The following is a 13,579-nucleotide window of genomic DNA, read 5'->3' as shown; positions in this document are numbered from 1 at the left end:
CGCCATTTTTGTAGTCCCGATGTAGACACGTGGCGCCCACGTCCAGCGACAGCGCCCTCTGCCGTCGCGAGTGGCTTGGGCTTGATAAAATCATTCATCCCGTTCGCGGCAGTCTACGACGTAAATAAGCCATTAAAATTCCCTGGATGAGTTTATTTCACAAAAGACAGTTGAAAGAATTAATCATTAAGTTAAATGACAACCGAAAAACGTGCCAAATTCACAGCATTATTCCAAAAACAACCGAAAGAAGCGAAAACTACAAAACCGCCGCCATTGTTGTAGTCCCGAGGTAGACACGTGGCGCCCACGCCCAGCGACAGCGCCCTCTGCTGTCGCGGGTGGCTTGGGCTTGATGACATCATTCATCCCGTTCGCGGCAGTCTACGACGTAAATAAGCCATTAAAATTCCCTGGATGAGTTTATTTCACAAAAGACAGTTGAAAGAATGAATCATTAAATCAACTGACAACCGAAAAACGTGCCAAATGCACAGCATTATTCCAAAAACAACCGAAATAAGCGAAAACTACAAATCCGCCTCCATTTTTGTAGTCCCGAGGTAGACACGTGGCGCCCACGCACAGCGACAGCGCCCTCTGCTGTCGCGGGTGGCTTGGGCTTGATGACATCATTCATCCCGTTCGCGGCAGTCTACGACGTAAATAAGCCATTAAAATTCCCTGGATGAGTTTATTTCACAAAAGACAGTTGAAAGAATTAATCATTAAGTTAAATGACAACCGAAAAACGTGCCAAATGCACAGCATTATTCCAAAAACAACCGAAATAAGGGAAAACTACAAACCGCCGCCATTTTTGTAGTCCCGATGAAGACACGTGGCGCCCACGTCCAGCGACAGCGCCCTCTGCTGTCGCGGGTGGCTTGGGCTTGATGACATCATTCATCCCGTTCGCGGCAGTCTACGACGTAAATAAGCCATTAAAATTCCCTGGATGAGTTTATTTCACAAAAGACAGTTGAAAGAATGAATCATTAAGTCAACTGACAACCGAAAAACGTGCCAAATGCACAGCATTATTCCTAAAACAACCGAAATAAGCGAAAACTACAAATCCGCCTCCATTTTTGTAGTCCCGAGGTAGACACGTGGCGCCCACGCACAGCGACAGCGCCCTCTGCTGTCGCGGGTGGCTTGGGCTTGATGACATCATTCATCCCGTTCGCGGCAGTCAACGACGTAAATAAGCCATTAAAATTCCCTGGATGAGTTTATTTCACAAAAGACAGTTGAAAGAATTAATCATTAAGTTAAATGACAACCGAAAAACGTGCCAAATGCACAGCATTATTCCAAAAACAACCGAAATAAGCGAACACTACAAATCCGCCTCCATTTTTGTAGTCCCGAGGTAGACACGTGGCGCCCACGCCCAGCGACAGCGCCCTCTGCTGTCGCGGGTGGCTTGGGCTTGATGACATCATTCATCCCGTTCGCGGCAGTCTACGACGTAAATAAGCCATTAAAATTCCCTGGATGAGGTTATTTCACAAAAGACAGTTGAAAGAATGAATCATTAAGTTAAATGACAACCGACAAAGGTGCCAAATGCACAGCATTATTCCAAAAACAACCGAAATAAGCGAAAACTACAAATCCGCCGCCATTTTTGTAGTCCCGAGGTAGACACGTGGCGCCCACGCCCAGCGACAGCGCCCTCTGCTGTCGCGGGTGGCTTGATAAAATCATTCATCCCCTTTCACGCCAGTCTACGACGTAAATAAGCCATTAAAATTCCCTGGATGAGTTTATTTCACAAAAGACAGTTGAAAGAATTAATCATTACGTTAAATGACAACCGAAAAACGTGCCAAATGCACAGCATTATTCCAAAAACAACCGAAATAAGCGAACACTACAAATCCGCCTCCATTTTTGTAGTGCCGAGGTAGACACGTGGCGCCCACGCCCAGCGACAGCGCCCTCTGCTGTCGCGGGTGGCTTGGGCTTGATGACATCATTCATCCCGTTCGCGGCAGTCTACGACGTAAATAAGCCATTAAAATTCCCTGGATGAGTTTATTTCACAAAAGACAGTTGAAAGAATTAATCATTAAGTTAAATGACAACCGAAAAACGTGCCAAATGCACAGCATTATTCCAAAAACAACCGAAATAAGGGAAAACTACAAACCGCCGCCATTTTTGTAGTCCCGATGAAGACACGTGGCGCCCACGTCCAGCGACAGCGCCCTCTGCTGTCGCGGGTGGCTTGGGCTTGATGACATCATTCATCCCGTTCGCGGCAGTCTACGACGTAAATAAGCCATTAAAATTCCCTGGATGAGGTTATTTCACAAAAGACAGTTGAAAGAATGAATCATTAAGTCAACTGACAACCGAAAAACGTGCCAAATGCACAGCATTATTCCAAAAACAACCGAAATAAGCGAAAACTACAAATCCGCCGCCATTTTTGTAGTCCCGAGGTAGACACGTGGCGCCCACGTCCAGCGACAGCGCCCTCTGCCGTCGCGAGTGGCTTGGGCTTGATAAAATCATTCATCCCGTTCGCGGCAGTCTACGACGTAAATAAGCCATTAAAATTCCCTGGATGAGTTTATTTCACAAAAGACAGTTGAAAGAATTAATCATTAAGTTAAATGACAACCGAAAAACGTGCCAAATTCACAGCATTATTCCAAAAACAACCGAAAGAAGCGAAAACTACAAAACCGCCGCCATTGTTGTAGTCCCGAGGTAGACACGTGGCGCCCACGCCCAGCGACAGCGCCCTCTGCTGTCGCGGGTGGCTTGGGCTTGATGACATCATTCATCCCGTTCGCGGCAGTCTACGACGTAAATAAGCCATTAAAATTCCCTGGATGAGTTTATTTCACAAAAGACAGTTGAAAGAATGAATCATTAAATCAACTGACAACCGAAAAACGTGCCAAATGCACAGCATTATTCCAAAAACAACCGAAATAAGCGAAAACTACAAATCCGCCTCCATTTTTGTAGTCCCGAGGTAGACACGTGGCGCCCACGCACAGCGACAGCGCCCTCTGCTGTCGCGGGTGGCTTGGGCTTGATGACATCATTCATCCCGTTCGCGGCAGTCTACGACGTAAATAAGCCATTAAAATTCCCTGGATGAGTTTATTTCACAAAAGACAGTTGAAAGAATTAATCATTAAGTTAAATGACAACCGAAAAACGTGCCAAATGCACAGCATTATTCCAAAAACAACCGAAATAAGCGAACACTACAAATCCGCCTCCATTTTTGTAGTCCCGAGGTAGACACGTGGCGCCCACGCCCAGCGACAGCGCCCTCTGCTGTCGCGAGTGGCTTGGGCTTGATGACATCATTCATCCCGTTCGCGGCAGTCTACGACGTAAATAAGCCATTAAAATTCCCTGGATGAGGTTATTTCACAAAAGACAGTTGAAAGAATGAATCATTAAGTTAAATGACAACCGACAAAGGTGCCAAATGCACAGCATTATTCCAAAAACAACCGAAATAAGCGAAAACTACAAATCCGCCGCCATTTTTGTAGTCCCGAGGTAGACACGTGGCGCCCACGCCCAGCGACAGCGCCCTCTGCTGTCGCGGGTGGCTTGGGCTTGATGACATCATTCATCCCGTTCGCGGCAGTCTACGACGTAAATAAGCCATTAAAATTCCCTGGATGAGTTTATTTCACAAAAGACAGTTGAAAGAATTAATCATTAAGTTAAATGACAACCGAAAAACGTGCCAAATGCACAGCATTATTCCAAAAACAACCGAAATAAGGGAAAACTACAAACCGCCGCCATTTTTGTAGTCCCGATGAAGACACGTGGCGCCCACGTCCAGCGACAGCGCCCTCTGCTGTCGCGGGTGGCTTGGGCTTGATGACATCATTCATCCCGTTCGCGGCAGTCAACGACGTAAATAAGCCATTAAAATTCCCTGGATGAGTTTATTTCACAAAAGACAGTTGAAAGAATTAATCATTAAGTTAAATGACAACCGAAAAACGTGCCAAATGCACAGCATTATTCCAAAAACAACCGAAATAAGCGAACACTACAAATCCGCCTCCATTTTTGTAGTCCCGAGGTAGACACGTGGCGCCCACGCCCAGCGACAGCGCCCTCTGCTGTCGCGGGTGGCTTGGGCTTGATGACATCATTCATCCCGTTCGCGGCAGTCTACGACGTAAATAAGCCATTAAAATTCCCTGGATGAGGTTATTTCACAAAAGACAGTTGAAAGAATGAATCATTAAGTTAAATGACAACCGACAAAGGTGCCAAATGCACAGCATTATTCCAAAAACAACCGAAATAAGCGAAAACTACAAATCCGCCGCCATTTTTGTAGTCCCGAGGTAGACACGTGGCGCCCACGCCCAGCGACAGCGCCCTCTGCTGTCGCGGGTGGCTTGATAAAATCATTCATCCCCTTTCACGCCAGTCTACGACGTAAATAAGCCATTAAAATTCCCTGGATGAGTTTATTTCACAAAAGACAGTTGAAAGAATTAATCATTACGTTAAATGACAACCGAAAAACGTGCCAAATGCACAGCATTATTCCAAAAACAACCGAAATAAGCGAACACTACAAATCCGCCTCCATTTTTGTAGTGCCGAGGTAGACACGTGGCGCCCACGCCCAGCGACAGCGCCCTCTGCTGTCGCGGGTGGCTTGGGCTTGATGACATCATTCATCCCGTTCGCGGCAGTCTACGACGTAAATAAGCCATTAAAATTCCCTGGATGAGTTTATTTCACAAAAGACAGTTGAAAGAATTAATCATTAAGTTAAATGACAACCGAAAAACGTGCCAAATGCACAGCATTATTCCAAAAACAACCGAAATAAGGGAAAACTACAAACCGCCGCCATTTTTGTAGTCCCGATGAAGACACGTGGCGCCCACGTCCAGCGACAGCGCCCTCTGCTGTCGCGGGTGGCTTGGGCTTGATGACATCATTCATCCCGTTCGCGGCAGTCTACGACGTAAATAAGCCATTAAAATTCCCTGGATGAGGTTATTTCACAAAAGACAGTTGAAAGAATGAATCATTAAGTCAACTGACAACCGAAAAACGTGCCAAATGCACAGCATTATTCCAAAAACAACCGAAATAAGCGAAAACTACAAATCCGCCGCCATTTTTGTAGTCCCGAGGTAGACACGTGGCGCCCACGTCCAGCGACAGCGCCCTCTGCCGTCGCGAGTGGCTTGGGCTTGATAAAATCATTCATCCCGTTCGCGGCAGTCTACGACGTAAATAAGCCATTAAAATTCCCTGGATGAGTTTATTTCACAAAAGACAGTTGAAAGAATTAATCATTAAGTTAAATGACAACCGAAAAACGTGCCAAATTCACAGCATTATTCCAAAAACAACCGAAAGAAGCGAAAACTACAAAACCGCCGCCATTGTTGTAGTCCCGAGGTAGACACGTGGCGCCCACGCCCAGCGACAGCGCCCTCTGCTGTCGCGGGTGGCTTGGGCTTGATGACATCATTCATCCCGTTCGCGGCAGTCTACGACGTAAATAAGCCATTAAAATTCCCTGGATGAGTTTATTTCACAAAAGACAGTTGAAAGAATGAATCATTAAATCAACTGACAACCGAAAAACGTGCCAAATGCACAGCATTATTCCAAAAACAACCGAAATAAGCGAAAACTACAAATCCGCCTCCATTTTTGTAGTCCCGAGGTAGACACGTGGCGCCCACGCACAGCGACAGCGCCCTCTGCTGTCGCGGGTGGCTTGGGCTTGATGACATCATTCATCCCGTTCGCGGCAGTCTACGACGTAAATAAGCCATTAAAATTCCCTGGATGAGTTTATTTCACAAAAGACAGTTGAAAGAATTAATCATTAAGTTAAATGACAACCGAAAAACGTGCCAAATGCACAGCATTATTCCAAAAACAACCGAAATAAGCGAACACTACAAATCCGCCTCCATTTTTGTAGTCCCGAGGTAGACACGTGGCGCCCACGCCCAGCGACAGCGCCCTCTGCTGTCGCGAGTGGCTTGGGCTTGATGACATCATTCATCCCGTTCGCGGCAGTCTACGACGTAAATAAGCCATTAAAATTCCCTGGATGAGGTTATTTCACAAAAGACAGTTGAAAGAATGAATCATTAAGTTAAATGACAACCGACAAAGGTGCCAAATGCACAGCATTATTCCAAAAACAACCGAAATAAGCGAAAACTACAAATCCGCCTCCATTTTTGTAGTCCCGAGGTAGACACGTGGCGCCCACGCCCAGCGACAGCGCCCTCTGCTGTCGCGGGTGGCTTGGGCTTGATGACATCATTCATCCCGTTCGCGGCAGTCTACGACGTAAATAGGCCATTAAAATTCCCTGGATGAGTTTATTTCACAAAAGACAGTTGAAAGAATGAATCATTAAGTCAACTGACAACCGAAAAACGTGCCAAATGCACAGCATTATTCCAAAAACAACCGAAAGAAGCGAAAACGACAAAACCGCCTCCATTTTTGTAGTCCCGAGGTAGACACGTGGCGCCCACGCCCAGCGACAGCGCCCTCTGCTGTCGCGAGTGGCTTGGGCTTGATGACATCATTCATCCCGTTCGCGGCAGTCTACGACGTAAATAAGCCATTAAAATTCCCTGGATGAGGTTATTTCACAAAAGACAGTTGAAAGAATGAATCATTAAGTTAAATGACAACCGACAAAGGTGCCAAATGCACAGCATTATTCCAAAAACAACCGAAATAAGCGAAAACTACAAATCCGCCGCCATTTTTGTAGTCCCGAGGTAGACACGTGGCGCCCACGCCCAGCGACAGCGCCCTCTGCTGTCGCGGGTGGCTTGATAAAATCATTCATCCCCTTTCACGCCAGTCTACGACGTAAATAAGCCATTAAAATTCCCTGGATGAGTTTATTTCACAAAAGACAGTTGAAAGAATTAATCATTCAGTTAAATGACAACCGAAAAACGTGCCAAATGCACAGCATTATTCCAAAAACAACCGAAATAAGCGAAAACTACAAATCCGCCTCCATTTTTGTAGTCCCGAGGTAGACACGTGGCGCCCACGCCCAGCGACAGCGCCCTCTGCTGTCGCGGGTGGCTTGGGCTTGATGACATCATTCATCCCGTTCGCGGCAGTCTACGACGTAAATAAGCCATTAAAATTCCCTGGATGAGTTTATTTCACAAAAGACAGTTGAAAGAATTAATCATTACGTTAAATGACAACCGAAAAACGTGCCAAATGCACAGCATTATTCCAAAAACAACCGAAATAAGCGAAAACTACAAATCCGCCTCCATTTTTGTAGTCCCGAGGTAGACACGTGGCGCCCACGCCCAGCGACAGCGCCCTCTGCTGTCGCGGGTGGCTTGGGCTTGATGACATCATTCATCCCGTTCGCGGCAGTCTACGACGTAAATAAGCCATTAAAATTCCCTGGATGAGTTTATTTCACAAAAGACAGTTGAAAGAATTAATCATTACGTTAAATGACAACCGAAAAACGTGCCAAATGCACAGCATTATTCCAAAAACAACCGAAATAAGCGAAAACTACAAACCGCCGCCATTTTTGTAGTCCCGATGAAGGCACGTGGCGCCCACGTCCAGCGACAGCGCCCTCTGCTGTCGCGGGTGGCTTGGGCTTGATGACATCATTCATCCCGTTCGCGGCAGTCTACGACGTAAATAAGCCATTAAAATTCCCTGGACGAGTTTATTTCACAAAAGACAGTTGAAAGAATTAATCATTAAGTCAACTGACAACCGAAAAACGTGCCAAATGCACAGCATTATTCCAAAAACAACCGAAAGAAGCGAAAACGACAAAACCGCCTCCATTTTTGTAGTCCCGAGGTAGACACGTGGCGCCCACGCCCAGCGACAGCGCCCTCTGCTGTCGCGGGTGGCTTGGGCTTGATGACATCACGAGGTTTTTTTGTATGTCATTTTCAATTTTTCTCACTTTTTTTGTTAGATTTTTTTACTTTTTTTCCCACTTCAATAAAAAACTATTCAATTGATATGTATACATATATTCATATAATCATGTATCAAGAGACTATGATGATGACTGGACCGTGGTGCGTTATGGAAGGCGTCGCCAACGCAACGGTCGGCAGAATTGGCAACGGGAGAGGGGTGGGGGTCAGCCACTCCGGAACCGGGGAGGGCGAGAGCACTGGGGGATGGACCGCGCATTTACCTGCTCCCGCTTTGACGGAAGGAGGAATCCTGCTTCCTACCCTAACCATCGCCAAAACCTCTACATCATGTCCGGAAAATCTAAAAAGTCCGAAAATGCCCTAATAAGCCCTGAAACGGCCGAGATCCTAAACCCAACCCCAAAACAAGCCCATGTCTCTACGACCTACCGTTCTCCAGTTATTGGAGGATGGTCAATCCATCGGGGCAATCCATCGCCAAAACCACTATACCCCAATTTTTTATTTTCATTTTTTTTGGGGGGTGCTTGTGGGACTCTGGGGGACAGACGCAGAAGTCGAGTGGCAGAAGAGTGCACTTAGCTGCCGTAAGGTTCTTGTCCCGTACCCTAACCCTCCGCCAGAACAGGAACTGGAGCGGGTGGCGGCTGCAGCGCGCCAAACCACAGCTCTCTGGCCAAAGCCGTGCGTCGCAGGTCTTCATTTATCCAAGCCTCTGTGGAAAGTCTGCTGACGCAACAGTCTTGCGATCACGGGCGCTCGAGTCTTTCTGTCAGGGTTTTTGGAGGATCGTGGACCCAAGTGGAGGGAGGCAAAGAAAGGCGTGGCAGGGGTGCTCTTAAACAGGTTTTAATTCAAACTCAAAACAAACAAAGTACGACACACAATACAAAGTGCAAAGCAAAAGCTGGTAAATGAACTTGCTAGTAGCAAACTAAACGGGCTGTTACGACGACAAAGACTGGACAAAAGCAGGGAACTGAATCCACATGCTAACGAGAGAACAAGAGTCACCTGGACAGGACACAAGTGGCTTGGGGAGCTGATTGGGTAACACAAGGGAGCGGGAAAACAGGACGACATGATCAAACATAACGAGACTATGACAGAAACGGACACAAGGAATACATGACCAAACCAAACCAAACCCAGATCCGAACATCTATGGCGTTTACATCACATCAAATCAGATCCTGCTTTGATATGGAATGAAATTTATTACTCCAAATAAAATGCACATTTAGTTTGTTCATGTTTTTCATAATCAAGGGAAATATAGATTCATCCAGACAAACTTCCCATTTTGGTGGACATCAAAATTGAAGAAAGCAATTTGTCTTTAGGAATGACAATGCCCAAATATTTAGTTTCCTCTTTTTTTTTTCACTTTTCCATTTATTTCAATGGAACCGGAGTCCAGAAGCCTTATTGATAACTTGCAACGTGATTGCAACTTGAAGCTCATTTGGAAGAAATCGTGCATGTTCTTTTTTGACACTACTTCCATTTTACAATTGTCAATCAAAGTAGAATTTCTGCCAGCCTTCCAAATAGTCCAAATAGTTCCAAAAAGAGCTTCCACAAGCTTGCTCACATGCAAAACATGACGACATCTTTGACAAGTCCCGATTATTTCTCTCCTCGAATCGCTTTCGACTTCTTCCCAACTTTCTCAGGCTTTGGAATCAAAATGATCAAAAGCTCGCTGAGCTCGTCTGTCCAATCTTTGCATTCCAAACCATTGCTGACAAGACGGCCATGCAATTTCTTCTCTTTCGAAAAATGGGAAAAAGAATTCGATCCCTTGATCGTACGAAAAGGCTCCTTGTGCCTCCTCGTCCATATCAACTTATTTTGCGCTTTTATCTGCTCAAGTCAAATTAGTATTGTTACAAACTAAATAGAAATCTTGTTGGGGGTTTTTCTACTTTGTTTTTGGGATTCAAGCTGACTAAATTGCAGACTTGTTTGTCATTGTCATGACTCTCGCTCGCAAGCGAACTTGGGACAATTGCAGCTCGTTGACAAGAAATCGGCGGATCCCGAAACAAAAACATCGCAATCAAACAAAACACGTGGAAACGGACACGTTTGTTAGCAGCGTGTATAACGTGAGCGTCGTGTTATGATGATGATGATGATTGACAGTTTGCAAGCCAGCTTGAATGTTGTCGCCTCGGAACACCTTTCAGACAAAAACCAAAAACCGGCGACATCATTTGGGGCCGGCCGGCTTGCGTTGCGACATCGGCGGAAGGACAACAAAATGGCCGACTCGCTGGCTCGTTGAAATTGGAAAAGAAAAAGCACGAGCGCGTCGTCGTGCGTCGTTGGCGCGTCTTTGGCCCGCTCCGGTGCCGACGGGCGTCAGAGGACGAAGAGGAGGACCAGCACCACCAGCAGGACGGCCAGCAGCACGCCGATGGCGCACCACTGACGGCGATCTGCGCCACGCGGACAAGACACGTTGACGGACGGCGGTCGTGGCGAGCGGAAGCCGCAACTGGAACTCACCGCTGGTCATGCGGGACACTTTGGCCATTTTCTTCATCACGTTGTCCAGTCGCGAGTGCGCGGCGTCCATCTCCTGGCCAAAGTCGTCCAGCGCGCTGACGCACAAACAACAAAGACAGACGGGAAAAGGCGGCTGAAGCCCCGCCCACCTTCATCCTCATGTCGGACGGACGGACGGACGCTTACACGGCCTGCTGGTCCAGCTCCAGTCCGATCCTCTCCGACATGTTCTTCAGCACGCCGACGGTGCCCGACACCAGCTGCAGCCGCTCGTCCTGCCGCTCCGCCATCAGCTGCCGGCGACACGCGCTGGTGTGGGCGGGGACGGCCCGGGCCCGCCCCCGCCCGCCCCAAAACGGCTTTTGTGCCCACCTGCTGCTGAAGCTGCTGCTCCTCCACAAAGTGGGCGTTGGCGTCGCGCGGCCGGCTGCTATCGGGCGGCGCCCGCGCCAACGCCGCCGGGTTGAAAGGCGGGCCGGCGGACGGACGGACGGACGGAGGTCGCACCCGTCTGCCGCTCGACGAGTCCGCGAAGGCGCCGCCGCCGCTCGACATGTGCTCCTTCATTTGCTGGAGGCGGAGCAAAGAAGGCGTCGACAGGAGCGCGCGCGAGGTCGCGCGCGAGGTCGCGTGTGCGTACCTTGACGATGCACCTGGTGGCGCCGATGAAGTTTTTCCTCTTGGCCAGCTCGGCGCCGTCCAGGTTGAACTTGTTGGGGTTGGACTCCACGATGCGTTCGGCCGCCATTTAAGGATCACTGGCGGCGTTGCTGACATTTTGACTCGCGAGCGCCACCTCTGGACAAAAGCCGAACTGCAGCCTCACTCTGCGTGCATGGTGACACTTTCCCCCCGCACCCGACAAACAGAAACGTGTTGGCCCCCATATATATCTATATATATATGTATTTGTATATATATTGATGGCACTCATTTGTTGAAGGGAGCAAAAAGTGTCACAATGCATCGTTAAGAGCTCACTTGCAAACTTTTTGCCACCATGAACACTTTCAAGTGACTTGAAAAAGAGAACCGACGACCGCCTGCTCATTTTTTCTTCGTAGCGCTAAAAACAACGATGAGACTTTTTGGAGGAATGTTAACGTTGATTTGATTGAAGGAATTGTAATTGTCGATTTTATTGAAAAGCAAACTGGATTTTAGAGTTGGACGGGGAACAAATCAACGTTTGCACTCATTGTCAAGTCAGCCAACGGGAAGCCATTGCTGAGCAAGGCTGTTGTTCCCTGTCGTGTCCAGCAGAGGGCAGCAATGAGCCATTGGATGGACACAACAGGAAAAGTGAACGGAAGGCGACAACACATCCAATTTCTTGACTTGAATTCCTTGCCTCTCTTTGGGGGTGCTGGAGCCTATCTCAGCTGGCTTTTCGGCAGTAGGCGGGGGACACCCTGAAGCGGTCGCCAGCCAATCGCATTCAAGCGTGAACATGGAAGAGAAGCGGCGGACGTGCAAGTTTTGTTTCCCTGAAATGCAGATGATGTTGGTGACCAGGCGGAAGGATATTGATGGTCTCGTCCAGGTCTTCCAGGTCCCACTCGATGGAGCGCAGACTGTTCCTGAGCTCGTTGGTGGTCCAGTCCATCTCCTCCTTGGAGGCCTCGTGCAGCAGCAAGTGGCTCCATCGCTGATGGAGACTCTGGGCGCCGCTCACGGCCTTCTGCACCTCGCTGATGACGCAAGCACAAGCACTCATTCAAAGCCTGCACTTATTATCAACTGCCGTCGATCGGCACGCGCCTCCTTCCTCGCTTGTTCTTGCTAGCTCGAGTCGAGTCGAGTCGAGTCGAGTGTGCTGCCTGCCGCACAACTTCTCTTCGGACTAGCACGTCAGCAACTCTTCACTTTAGCGTCTTGCAATCAACGACTCGTCGATGACGACCGAGAGAGAAGCAATTATTGGCTGGAACGAATCCAATATCTCAACAAATAGGATTCTTTTTATTATTCTGACTATTATTAGGAAAAGAGGCAGAATGATTGCCGGATGAAGAAAAGGTGTGAATGCGATTTGCTCCGACAAGTGTGAGATGATGATGACGATAATGCAAACGTGCTTGTTTGGTGCAGAGGGAAAAGACGTGAAAGTGCTATCAAGCTAGCTTTTCTCTTTTCTGACCCTTTGACGACGAAGAAGGGGTCTTCCATGGACATGTTGCCGCCCGCCGCCGCTTCACTCCATCACTCGCGTCGCCTCCTTCAACAGCCTCACGCGCCAACCGAGGACTTTTCTTTTCTTGCTATTTTATTTGTTTGTTTGTGAACGCGTTTGTTTACGTGAAGCTGCAACCGTGTCGCCTCGCCTTCCGCAGCGGAAACGGCACAATGACGTCAACTGGAGGGGCTGAAAACACAATAAGTCTACTGCCGTCTAGTGGACACAAGTGCAGCTACACTAGCGATTTCACCGCCATCATTTTTGACCAAATGTCGCCTTTTGCCGATCGTTTGAAGGTCTTCACTGCCGACGTTCTTTCTAAGTAACGTCGAGAACATACACTTGACGTTTTAGGTGATACTTTGTGAAACGTCCAAAGCGTGTAGGCGGTCTCTGACCGCGAGTGACGTCATGGAATGTTGACGCCCGGCCGCGTTTGACTTGGTTGCCATGGAGATTTGTGCGCGACCCACCGGGCGTTGTTTGGATGAGGACTCGCTTCTTCTTGCACTGCTTCAACTCGTCAAATGGACTCTCGCACTATTGTGTTCACATTTGTTTGTTTGTCAACTCACGTTGTTGTCCACTTGCAGCAGGCTCTCATTGCGGAAAAGAGATTCGCACATTAGCAGCCGCGTCTCAACGTTTCTCATTTGACCCCCCCATTGTTTTTGTTTGTTTTTCCTTGCCCTCTCGCGGGTCCATCAGGGGATGTCGTTAATATTGGTCGACTGAAGCTCTTTTGAGGGTCGCGAATGAGGACATGCCAATGAGCAATCCATTTGACTTGAGCCTCCTCGATTGTCTCCATTTTGAAGGCACATTTATTTGTCAGCAACTTTTCCCAGGTTGAAGCGTGGCCTCAGGCCGTCCACATGATTGCTGACGTCAACTTTGTAACTTGCTGAGGAGGATTTGTTTGACTTATTTTTTTAAT

At 48.0% G+C, this 13,579-nt stretch overlaps 1 protein-coding gene across 1 annotated transcript; it reads right to left on the bottom strand.

Moving 5' to 3' along the window:
* Nucleotides 1-8,782: 8,782 nt before the first annotated feature.
* stx6 (syntaxin 6) lies at nucleotides 8,783-12,974 on the bottom strand. Its single transcript, XM_077534672.1, has 7 exons — nucleotides 12,604-12,974; nucleotides 11,991-12,154; nucleotides 11,104-11,198; nucleotides 10,836-11,033; nucleotides 10,650-10,756; nucleotides 10,464-10,558; nucleotides 8,783-10,393 (listed from the first exon to the last, which is right to left on the bottom strand). Exons 1-7 carry the CDS (start codon nucleotides 12,636-12,638, stop codon nucleotides 10,317-10,319), a joined length of 771 nt encoding a protein of 256 aa, XP_077390798.1. The 5' UTR covers nucleotides 12,639-12,974; the 3' UTR covers nucleotides 8,783-10,316.
* Nucleotides 12,975-13,579: the final 605 nt, after the last annotated feature.

The sequence above is a fragment of the Festucalex cinctus genome, chromosome 10 (assembly GCF_051991245.1).
Source record: "Festucalex cinctus isolate MCC-2025b chromosome 10, RoL_Fcin_1.0, whole genome shotgun sequence".
Classification (NCBI taxonomy): Eukaryota; Metazoa; Chordata; class Actinopteri; order Syngnathiformes; family Syngnathidae; genus Festucalex; species Festucalex cinctus.
This window is presented reverse-complemented; position numbering and strand designations above follow the sequence as displayed.

What these genes read in the sequence shown, in the direction of transcription:
- stx6 (XM_077534672.1), bottom strand. Translation starts at nt 12,638, where the DNA reads ATGTCCATGGAAGACCCCTTCTTCGTCGTCAAAGG. An exon ending in CCCTTCTTCGTCGTCAAAGG is followed by an intron (nt 12,155 to 12,603) that starts GTCAGAAAAGAG and finishes TTGCGTCATCAG; the next exon opens with CGAGGTGCAGAAGGCCGTGA. An exon ending in AGACCTGGACGAGACCATCA is followed by an intron (nt 11,199 to 11,990) that starts ATATCCTTCCGC and finishes TGGCGGCCGAAC; the next exon opens with GCATCGTGGAGTCCAACCCC.